Source organism: Crinia signifera, chromosome 6, assembly GCF_055691185.1.
Source record: "Crinia signifera chromosome 6, ASM5569118v1, whole genome shotgun sequence".
In the NCBI taxonomy this organism is placed as follows: domain Eukaryota; kingdom Metazoa; phylum Chordata; class Amphibia; order Anura; family Myobatrachidae; genus Crinia; species Crinia signifera.
The window spans coordinates 16,761,067-16,780,832 of NC_139222.1; the positions used below are offsets into that span (position 1 = coordinate 16,761,067).

A 19,766-nucleotide genomic window follows, 5' to 3' on the forward strand; every position below is an offset into this window, starting at 1 on the left:
GGTGACCTGGGAAGTACACTGTGGGGATGTGCACTAGGGTACTGGTGACCTGGGAAGTACACTGTGGGGATGTGCACTAGCGTCCTGGTGACCCAGGAGTACACTGTGGGGATGTGCACTAGGGTACTGGTGACCTGGGAAGTACACTGTGGGGATGTGCACTAGGGTACTGGTGACCTGGGAAGTACACTGTGGGGATGTGCACTAGGGTCCTGGTGACCTGGGAAGTACACTGTGGGGATGTGCACTAGAGTCCTGGTGACCTGGGAAGTACACTGTGGGGATGTGCACTAGCGTCCTGGTGACCTGGGAAGTACACTGTGGGGATGTGCACTAGGGTCCTGGTGACCTGGGAAGTACACTGTGGGGATGTGCACTAGAGTCCTGGTGACCTGGGAAGTACACTTTGGGGATGTGCACTAGAGTCCTGGTGACCTGGGAAGTACACTGTGGGGATGTGCACTAGGGTCCTGGTGACCTGGGAAGTACACTGTGGGGATGTGCACTAGAGTCCTGGTGACCCAGGAGTACACTGTGGGGATGTGCACTAGGGTACTGGTGATCCGGGAGTACACGTGGGGATGTGCACTAGGGTACTGGTGACCTGGGAAGTACACTGTGGGGATGTGCACTAGAGTCCTGGTGACCCAGGAGTACACTGTGGGGATGTGCACTAGGGTACTGGTGATCCGGGAGTACACGTGGGGATGTGCACTAGGGTACTGGTGACCTGGGAAGTACACTGTGGGGATGTGCACTAGCGTCCTGGTGACCTGGGAGTACACGGTGGAGATGTGCACTAGACTCCGGGTGACCTGGGAAGTACACTGTGGGGATGTGCACTAGGGTACTGGTGACCTGGGAAGTACACTGTGGGGATGTGCACTAGCGTCCTGGTGACCCAGGAGTACACTGTGGGGATGTGCACTAGGGTACTGGTGACCTGGGAAGTACACTGTGGGGATGTGCACTAGGGTACTGGTGACCTGGGAAGTACACTGTGGGGATGTGCACTAGGGTACTGGTGACCTGGGAAGTACACTGTGGGAAAGGCATGTGTCCAACCATAGTATATAATAATGCCATTCTTCCATATTTGTACTACTTTATCTTTTAGCCCACTCCATTTTCCTATATCAGAAGTTCCCACCAGAGGTATGTCAGGGCATTTTGAATGCCATCTCCTGAGGAATGTCACAGTCACACTCCCATACTTCTGATACATCACACTAGCCGGTATCTGGACTATTTGTCTACAGCAAAAAGATAGACAACCATTAGGTCGACAAGCCAAAAGGTTGACATGCAAAAAGGTCGACACTGTCATTAGGTCGACATGGGATTTCCCCCTGTTTTTTGAGCTGACATGTGCCGTCAGGCAGTATTTCATGCCCTACCATACACTAGGGCGAGGTGGGAGAATAAAATAGTGTGGCGAGTGTAGCGAGGCACCGTGCCCGAAGCATGGCGAGCGATGTGAGGGGCTGCGATTCACTTCAAACTGTGTCCATGTCGACTGTGTCGACATTTGGGTAAAAAAACTGTGGAAAAACACCATGTCGACCTTTTCACTGTCGACCTAGACACTGTCAACATAATGGCAGTGTCGGCCTTTTGGCATGTCTAACTAATGGTGTCGACCTAATGGTTGTCTATCTTTTTGCTGTAGACAAATGGTCCTGCTTCCACACTAGCCGGACTGCCGTGCGGGAGCTCTAAAAGAGATTTCCTTCCCACTAAGGACTCTCCTTGTCCCATCCAAGCATCGTTCAAACTGCTATCATAGCTCCTCCCACCTCTGCTCCAGCTCCCAGGTCACATGGTGTAGGTAGAATATTTATATACCTTCTCACTCCTAGCTATGGCCACAAATAGCATGGGGGTGGTTTCCTATATGGGAATATGCTAACCATCTTATTTAAAGCATTTACATATATGGTGGAACACTTATTCAGCAGTTCTTGTCAGCTCTGACGTAAAACATCCTGTTGTAATGTATATATTTAGATACTATTCACTAGCCCTTATATTGACAGAAGCAGGTGAGAAGATTTCAGAATAGCTTGTCGTTGGTTTGTCTTTGATTGACAGGAACAGAAAATAGTAGTAGTAGTATGTTTATTTATAAAGTGCCGCAAAGTGTCCGCAGCGCCGTACATAGCAAACAAAAAACAAATGACAAGGTAACGTACAGGGTGTGTTGAAAAATACAGTATAAATAGGGGTATAGCTGGTAGAACTAAAATCAGCATCAGTTCAGAAGTAGGTGTTCTGATGCGTGAGATGTTGCGTAGGTGAAAGCGGCAAGACCGTGAGAGAGCACGAATATGGGGGGTGAAAGAGAGGGAGGAGTCAATGATGACACCGAGGCAGCGCGTTTGGTCGGTGGAGGTGATCTCGGTTTCACCAATGCTGATGGAGATAGTGGGAGAAGAGGGGATGTTCGGGGGATGGAAGATTAGAAGTTCAGTTTTAGCCATGTTTAGTTTCAGGAAGCGTTGGGTCATCCAGGCTGAGATGGCCGTGAGGCATTCGGAGACCTTGGACAGGAGTGATGGGGATAGGTCGGGGGAGGAGAGATAGATTAGGGTATCATCAGCATAAAGGTGGTAATGAAAACCATAGGAGCTGATGAGGGTGCCCAGAGAGGTGGTGTAGAGGGAGAAGAGGAGAGGGCCAAGGACTGACCCTTGGGGAACACCGACTGGCTGCGGGGTAGTAGGAGAGGAGGAGCTCGGAGTGGAGACAGAGAAGGAGCGATCGGAGAGGTATGAGGTGAACCAGGAGAAGACCGTGCCAGTGATGCCAAAGGAGGGGAGGGTGTTGAGCAGGAGAGGGTGGTCAACTGTGTCAAAGGCAGCCGACAGATCAAGCTGGATGAGGATAGTGAAGAGGCCTTTGGATTTAGCAGATAGTAGATCGTTAGTGACTTTGGTCAGGGCAGTTTCAGTGGAATGTAAAGGGCGGAACCCGGATTGGACGGGGTCTAGAATGGAGTTAGCAGTAAGGTGGCTTAGGAGACGATTATAGGCCAGACGTTCTAGGAGCTTGGAGGCAAAAGGGAGGAGGGAGATGGGCCTGTAGTTGGATGGAGAGTTGGGGTCCAGATTTGTTTTTTTGAGAATTGGGGAGACAAGAGCGTGTTTGAAGGAGGAAGGGAAGATCCCAGAGGATAGGGAAAGAAAATGCGGCTTGTCCTTGAATTTATTTCTCAATGCTACAAATACTGTATTGTCCAATAACTTAAATGTTCACCTTGCGCAGAAATACAATGAAATTCCATATTAACACATTGTACTGGTCAAACTCGTTATTTATAGTCCAGCAGCACACTACCGCCAGTACAAGGGTAGCAGGTGCTCAGGTCTTACCAAAGGAGAATTTTATATCTTACTCACCCCGCCAGGTGCCACGGCCCCTGATCAGGCACCCGGTGTATGTACGGACCTCCGTGTCAGTCAATCACACCACAATGGAACTAATCCAGCCACACCATCACGGTATGGCAAACAAAATACCCTGTGACAATGAGGGCACAAATCCTAATTTCTCAACAGCAAAGTTACCAATCTTTTTAGTGAAACATAAAAATAATCTCGTTTTTAAGGCGGGATGTATTAATACACATCACCAGATACAAAAAAGGGGGGTTGTCATGCGCTCACCTGATGTATGTAGATACTAATGACCCTTCTATAAAAAGATGGGGGAGTCAGTGGGTAGGTATCAAATGAATAATAGGTGCGTTAACAGAAATGGCAATAATAATAAATATCATGTACAATGTTATTGCTGTTATAGGGGTTAGCCCGTTTATAGTATAACTGCCGAGAGCCCCCTTGAGGGAACCAGGGTATCAACGGATCCCTTTTGACCATAAGCCCAACTGGGCTTATGTCTCTCTGCAGGTTCTGTCCTGATCTTCTGGGGCTGCTGTGGAAGTGGGAATGTGGATGCGTGAGGGGTATAAGCAGGGAGCGGCGTCCCGCTAGCCTGCTTCTTACCCTGTCAGCGTCGGGGAGCTGTGCGATGGATCTTCTGTGCAGAGGCCCTTGAGGTCTGTCCTTTGGGGGACTTGTGGTGCGGGCGTGAGGACTTCCCGATGAGGAGCCCGTTCTTGCCTCCTCCCTTCGTTATGGAGTCCTGTGGGGTACCCCGGAGACGCTGCAGCTGCAAGCGTCTTTTTCCGGAGTTGTTGCTGGGTGCCTGGCTCCACTCACACTGGCTGTGGCGTCGCTTCCGGGTATCGCGAGACCAGCGCCGATAACCCGAGTGACGTCACCTGCCGTGCGTGGTGCGCTCTGACTCACGCCGGAGGAGACTGTGCCTAGGGTCGCATCGCATGCAGCCAAAAAATTGCATGCGATGCGACCGATGCGATTTTACATAGGGAACAATGTTAAATGGCCCAATTGACCCGATTTCACATAGGGAACAATGTTAAATGGCCCACAGACCCCAAATACCCACCCTGAAGTGTGAAATGGCCCCCCCAATTGTTAACGCCACCCCACGATCAACGTCAACACGAAGCGTGGCGATCGCAGCGAGGGGCGGCAGGGGCGGCAGTACGTGTCCTCCGACCTTTTCATACCCCCACTATCCACGCCGGCGTGGAGTTGAGAACAGAAAGTGTGGCGAGCAAAGTGAGCCACCGAGCCCGAAGCGTGGCGAGCGGACGCGGAACACGCTCCCGAAGCGTGGCGAGAGGACACAGATTACTTAACATGTATTCCGCGTGCGCTCGCCATGCTTCGCGCTCGTATTCCGCGTCCCCTCGCGGGGCACGCTACGCTCGCCACGCTTCGGACTCGCCACACTTTCTTTTCTCAACTCCACGCCGACGTGGATAGTGGGGGTAAGAAACGGTCAGAGGCTGCGCTCGCCACGCTTCGGGTTGACGTTGATCGTGGGGTGGCGTTAACAATTGGGGGGGGCATTTCACACTTCAGGGTGGCTTTTTGGGGTCTGTGGGCCATTTAACATTGTTCCCTATGTAAAATCGGGTCAATTGGGCCATTGAACATTGTTCCCTATGTAAAATCGGTAATCGCGTCGGTCGCATCGCATGCGATTTTTTTGGCCGCATGCGATGCGACCGACGCGATTTATATCTTACCATGCATTTCTATGTAAAATCGCGGCCATCGCATCGATCGCATGCCATTATAATGGCATGCCCATTATAATGGTATGCGATGTACATGCGATGCCCGCGATGGGTGCCCTTCTAGGAAACAAGTACCAAACCAATATTTAATCCTCTCGGTGTCATTGTTTTGAGGGTGAAGATCCAGAAGAGCTCCCTCCTGTTGAGAATCTCTGTGTGATTTCCGCCCCCCCCCCTCCAGTTTTGTTTTGGTGATTCAATGGCCATGAAAAAAAGGTCTTGGGGATTACTATTGTGTTTCTGTTTGTAATGTAGTGAGACGCTGTGGTTCTCGTATCCTATACGGATATTTCTAATGTGCTCATTAAGTCTCTTTTTCATGGTTCTGCCTACGTGCTCAAGACCGCAGGGGCATCTCAAGATGTAAATGATGCCTGCGTGTTCGCATGATGTGGAGTGTGTCAAGTTAAAGGTTTGCCCTGTGGTGTTAGAAGTCCAGGTTTGGATGTTTTTTGTGGTCTTTTTGGTGATATTTCTGCATCCTGTGCAGCGCCCACAGTAGTGGAAGCCTGTGGTTGAGCTAAGTGTGGTTTGAACCAGAGTTTTGGGCTTGATATGGTTATGTACCAGTTTTTGTCAAATGTCTGGTGCTTTGCGGTAGATGATTCTGGGTTTGTCTGTGAGGATGTGTTTGAGGTCATTGTCCTGTTGCAGGATATGCCAGTGTTTGAATAGTATGTTATTGAATTTTTTGGCCGATCTGTTGTATGTGGTGATAAAGTTGGTTTCCTAGTTTTCGGATGTGATGGATTTTTCCTTGGTTTGAAGTATTGTGGTTCTATCTAGTGTTATTGCCTCCTCAAATGCTGTTTTGACTAAGTCACTGTCGTATTGTTTATTCTGAAATTGTTGCATGAGTTCTGTGCCCTGTATCTTGAAGTCCTCTCATTTGGAACAGTTCCTTCTGATACGGCGGAACTGTCCCTTTGGTATGTTTTGTAACCATGGTTTGTGATGTGCACTTGAGTATAGTATATCAATTTTAACGTCTACGTTTTTTCTGTAAGTTTTGGTCTGGATGGTGTTGTTGTCTATGTAGATGTCAAGATCTAAGAATTGTACGAGCCCTTCCAAATGAAGATGAGGTATTCAATGTAACGCCACCATAGGATCAAATTAGACCACCAGTCATGCCCACTCTGTATATGGTCTTCCTCCCACTTACCCATAAACAGGTTGGCATAACTGGGCGCCACCATCGATCCCATGGCGGTCCCCGTGGTCTGTAGATAGAAAGTGTCATTGAACCAGGTGTAGTTGTGATGAAGTATGTAGTCTATGATGCTCGGAATGAATTCTGTTTGTTCCGGTGGAAGTTCTGTGTTTTTGTCCAAAAAGTGTTTTGTACTGTCCATGCCTTGAGAATGTCTTATGATGGTGTATAATGATGTGACATCACTGGTGGCTAGCCAGTAGTCTGATTGCCAATCAATGGTTTGTAGAGTGTTAATGATGTCGGTTGAATCTCTAATGTATGAGGGTAATGATTTGACCAGGTTACATATGCGCCATGTGCGGCTGGCGTCGCCATCGCCATCCCCTGCAAAGAAGAGACCTGCTCCCTCTGTATATGTCTATTTATTGTTAATATTAAGAAAATCAACATTAATATTTATATATTTATTATCACACAGATGCAGTTTTTTTTTACATTTACTACAATCGACGTGCAAATTACAATGGTTTCACACCTGTGTGAGTTCTGTGATGTCTAACGAGATCTGATTTCTGGGAAAAATATTTTCCACACTCAGAACATGAAAATGGCTTCTGACCTGTGTGACTTCTCTCATGTATAACAAGCTGTGATTTCCATGTAAAACATTTCCCACACTGTGAGCATGGAAATGGTTTCTCACCTGTGTGAATTCTCTGATGTTTAACAAGTAGCCCTTTATTTGAAAAACATTTCCCACACTCTGAGCATGCAAATGGCTTCTCGCCCGTGTGAGCTCTCTGGTGTATAACCAGATTTGATTTTAGTTTAAAAAATTTACCACACTCGGGGCAAGGAAATTGGTTTGCACCTGTGTGATTTCTCTCATGTACAACAAGATCGCATCTCTCTATAAAACATAACCCACACACTAAACATGAAAATGGTTTCTCACCCGTGTGTCGCCTCTGATGTACGACCAGGTGCTTTTTTTGCTTAAAACATTTTCCACACTCAGAACATGGAAATGGCCTCTCACCTGTGTGACTTATCTCATGTCTAACAAGAACTGATTTATGCGCAAAACTTTTCTCACACTCAGAACATGGAAATGGCTTCTCACCTGTGTGACTTCTCATATGTGAAACAAGTTCTGATTTCTGTATAAAACATTTCCCACACTCAGAACATGGAAATGGCTTCTCACCTGTGTGAATTCTCATATGAGTTACAAGATATTCTTTCCGTGTAAAACATTTCCCACACTCAGAACATGAAAATGGTTTCTCACCTGTGTGAGTTTCCAGATGTCTATCAAGAGTGGATTTATGTGCAAAACATTTCTCACACTCAGAACATGGATATTGCTTCTCACCCGTGTGAGTTTTCATATGTGAAACAAGTTCTGATTTCTGTATAAAACATTTCCCACACTCAGAACATGGAAATGGCTTCTCACCTGTGTGAATCCTCATATGTGTAACAAGATATGCTTTCCGCGTAAAACATTTCCCACACTCAGAACATGAAAAGGGTTTCACACCTGTGTGAGTTCTCTGATGAGTAACAAGAGCAGATTTTTTAGTAAAACATTTTCCACACTCAGAACATGAAAAGGGTTTCACACCTGTGTGAGTTCTCTGATGAGTAACAAGAGTGCGTTTTTTAGCAAAACATTTCCCACACTCAGACCATAGAAATGGTTGCTTTACTGTGTGACTTCTCTGATGCATAATAAAAACTGACTGATTTATAAAACATGTATCACACTCAGAACAGGTAAATGTGTCAGCACCTGTATGAGCTGCTCTATGTGTAGCAGTATCTGAGTTACCAGGAGAACAGTCCTCAGGATTAGAGGTATCAGGTGATGTATCTGCACTGTGAGGCACTGGCTGTATATTTAGGGTAATGGAGGTGTCTTCTGGAGAATCCTGTGTGATGTTATCTTCTGGTTTATAATCTGGAGACAGAATAAGATGTCCCTCCGAGGTATTCCTGCTTCTGTGTCCATCTGCTGGAAATAACATACAGATAAGGAAAGAGAAATCCTGGTAACAGTGATCCACCTGATAATGCTGATCACAGGCTAACCAGCCTCTGCTGCTAGTATCATGCAGAACCAGCAGGTCATCCATCCAGTGCAAATCCTGGGTAATCTCCAAGCAGCGGCTCAGGAACCGCCTGCGCCGGTAGAGGGGGGGGGGGGGGGGGGGGTGTAAAAGGGACCAAACAATGGGTCGCACCCAGCTTGAAGCTGGGTCCAAAAACCCGGGTGCGACCCGGCATTTTGGTATAAAAGGGGTATTATTTATCAGCTATGTCGACAGACACTGGGCCAGATGTATCAAGATTCAAAAAGTGGAGAGTGATAAACAACCGGCCAATCAGCTCCTACCTTTCCTTTTTCCTGTAATATGACAGGTAGGAGCTGATTGGCTGGCTGTTTATCACTCTCCACTCTATCACTTTTTGAAGCTTGATACATCCGGCCTATTATCTGCGGATTTACCATCTTATATTACAGTACGGCCGACCGAACTGGTGGATAATACACAAATTGATCAGTGGCCCCAAAATACTTCAATGTACGTTTGCCAGCTCGTCTTCAGTTCCGGTCCTAGGGACTCAGTATAAAATTGTATCCAGATGGTATAGATGCCCGGTACATGTACACCAGATGTTCCCAAATATTTCTGAGCTTTGTTGGCGATGTAATCGATGTTGGGGTTCCCCTTTTACATCGAAATTCGAAACAAAACAAAAAATGCTTAACTAAACGGATATGCCCATTTCTGAGCTTAAAAAAAAAATCAATACTCGGACATTTAATGAATGCTGACAGGGCAACTGTACCATGTTTTTTTAGCGATTCCCCAACTCTGTCCAGGTGCCCTTCCTGCCTTGATTGCAATTTGACCTACCAATCAGCACGCTTCTCACGCTGACGCCTAGCACCTGTGCAGACAGAGCTCAAAAGAAGTCCTCATCTCCGGTCATAGCTGCACGGCCGCGCCGGTGATAATGAAGCCTGATTCTTTACTATACTTACTTTATTACGGGACCTTTCACAGACCGTCCAGACGACAGCTCGGACTAAGGATCCGGATCACGCAGCGCGAGAGACCACACCGCGGCGGTCTACACTAAAGGTATTTGGTTTCTCTTATGGGACCAGCTATATGGTGAGTATTAACCCTTTAAGTGCCAAGTGAATTTGTCAAAATTGGTGTGAAAATTGCCAAGCAAACCTCATAATTATTCATCATAATGACCTGGAACAGGGCCGGGGCTAGGGGGTCACGCGCACCGGGCGCTGGAGGGTGGGGGCGCTAGTTTGGTGTCCCGGCAGCGTGGTCCCTGGGATGAGCAGCGGGGGTCCGGGAACTGGCGGGTTAACTCCGGCTCCTAGCGCTGCCGGACGGTGGGCGGGTGGCAGGTTTTGAAAAGACTTGCCGGACGCTGATTGGCTGAATTCAGCCAATCAGCGTCCGGCAAGTCTTTTCAAAGCCATCAGCGCTTCCCGCCGCCAGGCAGATAGCGCTAGGAGACGGAGTGAGTGAAGGCTGCCGCTACACCAGTCCCTGGACCCCTGGACGCTACACACAGGTATGTTGGCAGCGGGGGTCCAGGGACTGGTGTAGCGGCAGCTTTCACATACACAGCCGCTCGCTATTTGCCTGGCGGCGGGAAGCGCTGATGATTTTGAAAAGACTTGCCGGACGCTGATTGGCGGAATTCAGCCAATCAGCGTCCGGCAAGTCTTTTCAAAATCTGCCGGATGTTGGCACTCAAAGGGTTAAAGCTGCACAATACCGGCTTAAGGAGCTTATTCCTACGGGAATATCGCCGGCTCTTTGTCGCATTCATCTAAACAGCACCCGGAGAAGTGCCGTACCGTATTACCCTCTCAGGGCACAGGACATGCCCATAGTCGGGACGCTGGCGCCTATAGAGATTATACCCAACACAAACCGTCTCAGTGGATGAGGAATTGGGACATCTCTCTATTTTTAGCTATTTATGTTGCGCTCCACCTAAAAGTATATTTTTACTGTTCCATTTTTAGGCCCTGACGAATCTTATTGGTGCCATACAAGGGGACGTGTATGACAACACATCGCCGACTATCGTGTCATTTCTCCTGCCTTATAAAAGTCATGCCCAAACCCTGACCATTGGGGCTGTGGAGGAATTCGGTTTGCTACGAGCGATCCTGAATCCGCCCTGAAGATTTGGTAAGTGGCCCATTCTTGGATGGCTGCCCCTGATCCGGTCTCCTCAGCGTGGGTTGCTTGGTAAATGTTACTATGGAGCACGAACGCTGGATCTAAATGTGACCGTATTTGGACCAGGTGATTGGACCCACTGATGCGTCTCCTGACCCCTGTATATAGCATAATATATTCATCTGTCCGATGTTGTTCATTGCTTTTACGACTCTAGTACGACTCTACAGAGGTTTCCCAAGTGTGGATTCTATTTCCTTCTATATAACTAGTAACTACTTTTGTATATCTGACTATCAACAGTGTGTTTGCTGTTTATACTATATACTAATATATACATATATTGCTTATGGGTCTGCTACTATTACAATTGATTATGTTGTTTTAGATGAGGGGTGTCCCAGTTTTTGCAAAGAGTGTGGGGGCCGATCACTCAGCCTTAACCATGAATTACATCAAAAGACGTATTTCCCCCAGCCTGCTCCCCCCTTCTCTGTATGTCCCCCACTCTGCCCCATTCAGTGTATTTCCCCCCAGCCTGATCTCCCCTTCTCCGTATGTCCCCCACTCAGCCCCCATTCAGTGTATTTCCCCCAGCCTGCTCCCCCCTTCTCTGTATGTCCCCCACTCTGCCCCATTCAGTGTATTTCCCCCAGCCTGATCTCCCCTTCTCTGTATGTCCCCCACTCTGCCCCCATTCAGGGTATTTCCCCCAGCATGCTTCCCCCTTCTCTGTATGTCCCCCACTCTGCCCCCATTCAGTGTATTTCCCCCAGCCTGATCCCCCCTTCTCTGTATGTCCCTCACTCTGCCCCATTCAGTGTATTTCCCCCAGCCTGATCTCCCCCACTCTGCCCCCATTCAGTGTATTTCCCCCAGCATGCTTCCCCCTTCTCTGTATGTCCCCCACTCTGCCCCCATTCAGTGTATTTCCCCCAGCCTGATCCCCCCTTCTCTGTATGTCCCCCACTCTATTTCCCCCAGCCTGCTCCTTCACAGTATGTTCTCCTGCCTGACCCTCCTTCTCTGTATGGCCCCATCTGTAAGCCAGAGGATGGAGAGGCCAAGCAGGCACCACAATGCTGCTGCTGCTGCTGCCGCCATCCCCCCCTCCCCTCTGGCATATTGGAGAGGAGAAAGACGCCTGAGCTCCCTGCTCCCACCGTCATCCTCCTCTGCTGAGTGACGCTCTGTTCTGCATGCTGCTGCTGCTGCTGCCGCCCCTCCTCCTGCAGGCCGCAGGAGGGGAGTTTGTAGACAGAGGATGGAGCAGAGCCTGGGCAGGGGACAGGGGTTGAACACATACTAACAAAAAGACGTGCCGACACCCTATCACCGCTACACAGTCACACAAGTGAATGTGTGCTCGCCGGAGGCCCCACCTCTACAGTCCCGCACTGTGCATACCGCTTCTAATGCTCCACCTGCTTCCAGCTGGAGGCTGCAGGCCACTTAAAGTGACATCACGGGCTGCAATTGGCCCACGGCCGGACGTTGGAAATGCCTATTTTAGACAAAATTATTCTTCTGTTCTTAAATGATACTAATATTTTGAGGTTTATTTTTTTGGTGAGAGTCGCCCTACATTGTTGAATTTTTTTGTATATGTTTATACAGTATAGGTCCTGCGGTACACTTGTTTAGACACATCTGTGCTAAAAAAATAAAAAAATCAATATTAAAAAAAATATATGTACATTGTCAATGAAATAGTGGTATTCAATTAGCCTTGGAGTTTACTAGCATCAAAAATACAATACAAATATTCAATTAAATATCTGTTTTTCTGTTATGAAACATTGTGATTCACGCGCATAAACCCACCGATTGCATTTAAAATTGTGGAAACAGTGGTTTTCCCCCCTGTGGGGGAACTCGTGAGTGGTGTAAAACCCACTAATAGAATTACCCCTAGTGCTACTGTATATGCAGGATTTGAATTTGAGTGTGGGGAGGAAACTGGTCAGGTCCTTGGGCTGATAACACACAGTGACATGATGTGAGGGGGAGAGCAGGAGTATAATAGGGGCTGATGGCTCCTGATGTATGAGATACACCAGAGAATGTGGGGAGGAGACTGGTCAGATCTCTGGGCTGGTAACACACAGTGACATGATGTGAGGGGGAGAGCAGGAGTATAATAGGGGCTGATGGATCCTGATGTATGAGATATACCAGAGAGTGTGGGGAGGAGACTGGTCAGATCTCTGGGCTGGTAACACACAGTGACATGATGTGAGGGGAGAGCAGGAGTATAATAAAGGGGCTGATGGCTCCTGATGTATGAGATACACCAGAGAGTGTGAGGAGGAGACTGGTCAGATCTCTGGGCTGGTAACACACAGTGACATGATGTGAGGGGGAGAGCAGGAGTATAATAGGGGCTGATGGCTCCTGATGTATGAGATACACCAGAGAATGTAGGGAGGAGACTGGTCAGATCTATGGGCTGGTAACACACAGTGACATGATGTGAGGGGGAGAGCAGGAGTATAATAGGGGCTGATGGCTCCTGATGTATGAGATACACCAGAGAGTGCGGGGAGGAGACTGGTCAGATCTCTGGGATGGTAACACACAGTGACATGATGTGAGGGGAGAGCAGGAGTATAATAGGGGCTGATGGCACCTGATGTATGAGGTGCACCAGAGAGTGTGGTGAGGAGACTGGTCAGATCTCTGGGCTGGTAACACACAGTGACATGATGTGAGGGGAGAGCAGGAGTATAATAGGGGCTGATGGCTCCTGATGTATGAGATACACCAGAGAGTGTGGGGAGGAGACTGGTCAGATCTCTGGGCTGGTAACACACAGTGACATGATGTGAGGGGGAGAGCAGGGGTATAATAGGGGCTGATGGCTCCTGGCTCCCCCATATATTCCCCTCATTAGTCTGCACTGACAGAGGAGGGTGTAGGATAAGAGGCTGCTATATTGACAGAACAAGAAGAATATGTGACTCTCTGTAATAAGTGATTATTCCTCACCTGTGCTGGTATCTGTAGGGATTTCCTCCTCCTTACACTGATCATCACTCACATCCGTCTCTTCTTCTCCCTCTGTATCTTCTACCTTAATATCAGTCACATCCGTCTCTTCTTCTCCCTCTGTATCTTCTACCTTAATATCAGTCACATCCGTCTCTTCTTCTCCCTCTGTATCTTCTACCTTAATATCAGTCACATCCGTCTCTTCTTCTCCCTCTGTATCTTCTACCTTAATATCAGTCACATCCGTCTCTTCTTCTCCCTCTGTATCTTCTACCTTAATATCAGTCACATCCGTCTCTTCTTCTCCCTCTGTATCTTCTACCTTAATATCAGTCAGGCTTCCACCCTAAATAACAACAGTAAATATTAGTGTATGAGACACACACACACAGCTTCTCTACAGATCATATAGTGAGAACTCACAATGGTAAATCCCACCTACCTGATCCTCCTGTGGGGTCCTGTGAGTCTCCTCTGTACAGTGCTGGGAATACAGAGGACGGGGACATCTCTCTGGGGTATTCCTGTTACTGGGCCCATCTGTAGGAGACACACAGTGACTGAGGACATGGTATATATGTGATTATCCTGGGAATACAGAGGACGGGGACATCTCTCTGGGGTATCGCTGTTACTGGGCCCGTCTGTAGGAGACACGCAGTGACTGAGGACATGGTATATATGTGATTATCCTGGGAATACAGAGGACGGGGACATCTCTCTGGGGTATTCCTGTTACTGGGCCCATCTGTAGGAGACACACAGTGACTGAGGACATGGTATATATGTGATTATCCTGGGAATACAGAGGACGGGGACATCTCTCTGGGGTATCGCTGTTACTGGGCCCGTCTGTAGGAGACACGCAGTGACTGAGGACATGGTATATATGTGATTATCCTGGGAATACACAGGACGGGGACATCTCTCTGGGGTATTCCTGTTACTGGGCCCATCTGTAGGAGACACACAGTGACTGAGGACATGGTATATATGTGATTATCCTGGGAATACAGAGAACGGGGACACCTCTCTGAGGTATCTCTGTTACTGGGCCGATCTGTAGGAGACACGCAGTGACTGAGGACATGGTATATATGTGATTATCCTGGGAATACAGAGGACGGGGACATCTCTCTGGGGTATCTCTTACTGGGCCCATCTGTAGGAGACATGCAGTGACTGAGGACATGGTATATATGTGACTATCCTGGGAATACAGAGGACGGGGACATCTCTCTGGGGTATCTCTGTTACTGGGCCCATCTGTAGGAGACACGCAGTGACTGAGTACATTGTATATATGTGATTATCCTGGGAATACAGAGGACGGGGACATCTCTCTGGGGTATCTCTGTTACTGGGCCCATCTGTAGGAGACACACAGTGACTGAGGACATTGTATATATGTGATTATCCTGGGAATACAGAGGACGGGGACATCTCTCTGGGGTACCTCTGTTACTGGGCCCATCTGTAGGAGACACAGTGACTGAGGACATGGTATATATGTGATTATCCTGGGAATACAGAGGACGGGGACATCTCTCTGGGGTATCTCTGTTACTGGTCCCATCTGTAGGAGACACAGTGACTGAGGACATGGTATATATGTGATTATCCTGGGAATACAGAGGACAGGGACATCTCTCTGGGGTATCTCTGTTACTGGGCCCATCTGTAGGAGACACGCAGTGACTGAGGACATGGTATATATGTGATTATCCTGGGAATACAGAGGACGGGGACATCTCTCTGGGGTATCTCTGTTACTGGGCCCATCTGTAGGAGACACACAGTGACTGAGTACATGGTATATATGTGATTATCCTGGGAATACAGAGGACGGGGACATCTCTCTGGTGTATTCCTGTTACTGGGCCCATCTGTAGGAGACACACAGTGACTGAGGACATGGTATATATGTGATTATCCTGGGAATACAGAGGACGGGGACATCTCTCTGGGCTATCTCTGTTACTGGGTCCACCTGTAGGACACACAATGTCAGACTACACAGTATATACAGTGGTGGCAAAATTTGCGGACACTGACATTTTTATGTTTTTCAAATTTGAATGCTTATAAAAACGATAACACTTCTCGCAGTACAATGATTCATGTATCAAATGAAAGGAAATTTAATGCTGAATTCAACACAACAGAGATAAAATGTTTGCGTTACAAGGGAAGATAAACACTTAAGGGGAAATGGTACTTGTTTCCTATCACAGCGCCTGCGATTTTGATTGTATCCATCGGCTCCCAAAAAATCGCGTCGATTGCATCGCATGCAACCAAATCGCATGCGATGCTATCAACGCGATCAATGCGATTTTTACATCGGTACCAATGTAAAATGGTCCCTGAGACCTGATTTTACATTGGGCCCAATGTTAAATGCCCCCCAGACTCCAATTTTCATTGTATACCCACCCTGATGGGTCAAATGCCCCCCCATTGTTAACGCCACCCCACGATGAACGCAGCGAGCCTGTTTGGGGCGGCGGTACGCGTCCTCCGACCTTTTCATACCCCCACTATCCATGTCGGTGTGAAGTTGATTATATATAGTGTGGCGAGCGCAGCGAGCCCCGGGTAGGGGATGCGCATTATTTCACAGGTATTACGCGTCCGCTCGCCACGCTTCAGGCTCGGTGGCTCGCTGCGCTCGCCACACTATATAAAATCAACTCCACGCCGACGTGGATAGTGGGGGTATGAAAAGGTTGGAGGACGCGTACCGCCGCCCCGCACAGGCTCGCTGCGCTCGCCACGCTTCGGGTTGGCGTTCATTGTGGGGTGGCGTTAACAATGAGGGGGCATTTCACATGTAAAATACCCATAAGGGTGGGTATACAATGAAAAATCGGGTCCATTGGACCATTTAACATTGTTCTCTATGTAAAATTGCGTCTATCGCATCAGTCGCATCGCATGCCTTAACTTAAGGCATGCAATGGACGCGATTTTTTAATTGTCGGGGAAAAGGCTAAAAATAGCCCTGAAATTGCGTCGGTCGCGTTCATCACATACCTTAAGTTAAGGTATGCGATCACCTGCGACGGGCGCCATGCTAGGAAACAAGTACCAGGGAAATTTGCTAAGATTGAAATGCATACGATTTGTATTTTTTTATGTTCAGATTTTTAAGATGTTCTAAAAAATACAAATAAATACACCATCAATAGAAAACAGCTGTAAAACTTTAAATTAAATTTCAATGGTATCGACAAATTTACTAACCGTTCGTACTGGTGAATTCGATTACGAATTCACCAGTAAATACGAATGTCAAATATAACCTCTTTTCCATTCACATTTGACAGAAGCCTGCATGGATCTGACATTTGTGGAGGCTTCTTGGTGTAATAAAATGGCTATAATCAGACCTGGGCTCTTTGAAATGGTCCTGGTTATAAATTCAGGGGGACAGAAAAAATGGGGTACCCCCGTATTTCTAAATCCAGCACTAGGCTCAAGAGCCAGTCCTGGTTCCCAAAATATGGGGAACAAAATAAATAGGGGTCCCCTATATTTTGACAACCAGCACCAGGCCCAAACAGCCAGCAGGGTAATGCCACAGGCTGGGGAAACTTTTTTTTATATACAAGTTCCCCTGGCCAAAGCATTAAACCCCCTAAATGGTCAGCCCATGTTGTGAACCTGAGGGAGTGGGGACCCCTCCAATAAAGGGACCCCCCCTCCAGAATAACTCCAGCTCGGGCTAAACCCCGGGGCTGTCCCATTGCTCCTGGGTGGAAGGCACCGGGCTGATTATTTGTGTAAAAATAGATGAAAAACTATTGGGGTTTGTTGTACAACTGCAAGTCCCAGCAAGCCTGCCCCGTATGCAGGGACAGGGAGAACCACAAGTTCCAGCATGCAGGCCCTTAAAGGGCCCGCTGGTACTTGTAGTAGTACACGAAAACCAATAGTGAAATAAAAGACACACACAAATAAAAAAATAAAACTTTAATTCATACTACAATCATTCACACACACATACTCAACTATGGATTCCGAAATAGGCCCGTCCTCTTGTCCAATAGACTCAGGATTCAAGTTGAAAAACATTCAAATTTCAAAAAGTGTCCGCAATTTTGGCCAACTCTGTATGTAAGTATCAGATAATGGGGCAGATGTACTAACCCTTGGAGAGAGATAAACTGGAGAGAGAGAGAGAGAGAGAAACTATCAACCAATCCGCTCCTCTCAGATTTCAAACACAGCCTGTAACATGACAGCTGGAAGCTGATTGGCAGGTACTTTACCACTGCAGGTACTAATTATACAGGGAAGCCTCTTTAATGAGAGCAAGGAACTAGGCTGACGGTAGGCCCGCTTGGTGCCCCCTCTCCCCAGATCTGTATACGCAACATTGTATTACACAACCTATCATGCTCCAGGCTCCATAGAGAAGAGGTAAAGTGCAGGAGCACACGCTAACCACTAAGAACACTGGTAATAAGCGCTCGGCTATGGAGTAACATCATTTTGATTCGGTGAGTCCCCAACATTACTAAGGTTCCAGTTCAGAACACAGAACCCCCGGCCCAGCACAGCCCAACTATCCCGAGGCACCACACAAGTATTTGTTACCTCTGCCTTTGCTCTGGCGCTTCTTCTACCTATGATCCATCTTTCTCACTGCTGTAGATGGCAGCCATATTCCAAATATCGTCATCACTCAACAAACTCCTCCATCAAAATGTGAGTGTGAGCATTATATTCATAACCTCTGATATTCTTATTTATTGCCAATATATCTTGGTCCTTGGCATTCTGTGACTTCAGAAGCACGATTCTTAGTTGGATTGGGCAACACTTCATATCATTTCTTCGGGGCCAATATGTTATTGCTCTCCACAGTGCAGATGTCTCAAAGTAACATCGGCTTCCCACACCAGAAACAATGCTGCAATAAATGCACACACACAGAATAAAGTATCATTTTATTCCACACGCCATCCATCCTATCTTGAGCCCGTAGGTTTGGTCCAGGTGTCCCGTAGAAATGCAATGGGTACCTGTGGAAAAAATTATACTCACCATCTCTAGTGTAGATCGGTCCTCTTTGGTCCCTGTAGGCATCCACAGGGTTAAAAATAAATAAAAAATGCCATAAGCTGATCCAAACGAACTGAAGAAGCCATGAATACACATGGGCGTTTTTTAGAATATGGAGGGGTTCCCCTGTATAAATAGGTGTGGGAACTTTGTAGTTTCCTAAACCACAAAGGTTAATTAGGTCAGACCACACACATTTATCTAATCTTTCTATTTTTTACATGGAGAAGCATCGCACAGATCTGACTGATCCAACACTCTTTCTCTTTCATATACCTTGGGACCCCCCACCATCGGAATGAGGCAGAATTTGTCCCCTTCCGATCAATGTTGAATTAGGCCCCAAATCCAGTGTGGCTGGCATTTTCCCATCAAAAGTCTCCTCTTACCCAGTGACATAAGAGGACAAGGATTCTCCATCATCACGTTCTTGTACAGCCCCTTGTGTTCCTCTTCCTCCTGCATGGAGAGATAGACAGTGACATCCTGACACCTTATAGGAATCTGACACACACAGTGATACTGTCATCACCCAGACACATCCCCCGGTGTTACTGTAGTATGCCCCATTCCCAGCAGTCACCTCTCCGGTCACATCCCCCGGTGTTACTGTATTATGCCCCATTCCCAGCAGTCACCTCTCCGGTCACATCCCCCCGGTGTTACTGTATAATGTCCCATTCCCAGCAGTCCCCTCTCCGGTCACATCCCCCGGTGTAACTGTATAATGTCCCATTCCCAGCGGTCACCTCTCCGGTCACATCCCCCGGTGTTACTGTATAATATACCATTCCCAGCAGTCACCTCTCCCGTCACATCCCCCGGTGTTACTGTATAATGCCCAATTCCCAGCAGTCACCTCTCCAGTCACATCCCCAGTATTACTGTATAATGTCCCATTCCCAGCAGTCACCTCTCCGGTCACATCCCCCGGTGTTACTGTATAACGTCCCATTCCCAGCAGTCACCTCTCCGGTCACATCCCCCGGTGTTACTGTATAATGTCCCATTCCCAGCAGTCACCTCTCCAGTCACATCCCCAGTATTACTGTATAATGTCCCATTCCCAGCAGTCACCTCTCCGGTCACATCCCCGGTGTTACTGTATAATGGGCTCAATTCAGACTGGATCGTATGATAGCTGTTGGTA

General features: G+C 47.6%; 2 protein-coding genes across 3 annotated transcripts in view; one reads left to right on the forward strand and one right to left on the reverse strand.

The window, feature by feature from the left end:
* LOC146010000 (uncharacterized) overlaps window positions 1–19,766 on the forward strand; it is a 475,993-nt gene that overhangs the window by 121,981 nt on the left and 334,246 nt on the right. The window lies entirely within an intron of this gene.
* Window positions 6,770–19,766, reverse strand: part of LOC146010056 (uncharacterized) — a 260,220-nt gene continuing 247,223 nt past the window's right edge. The window contains exons 2-5 of one of the 2 annotated variants that reach the window (XM_083150912.1): window positions 19,006–19,075; window positions 13,989–14,086; window positions 13,544–13,892; window positions 6,770–8,343 (exon numbers count right to left, since the gene is read on the reverse strand). In XM_083150912.1, the coding sequence (XP_083007038.1) occupies window positions 6,845–8,343; window positions 13,544–13,892; window positions 13,989–14,086; window positions 19,006–19,039 (1,980 nt within the window). In that variant the 5' untranslated portion in view covers window positions 19,040–19,075 and the 3' untranslated portion in view covers window positions 6,770–6,844. The remainder of the gene's footprint in view (window positions 8,344–13,543; window positions 13,893–13,988; window positions 14,087–19,005; window positions 19,076–19,766) is intronic. The other variant, XM_083150909.1, reaches the window with a different exon arrangement.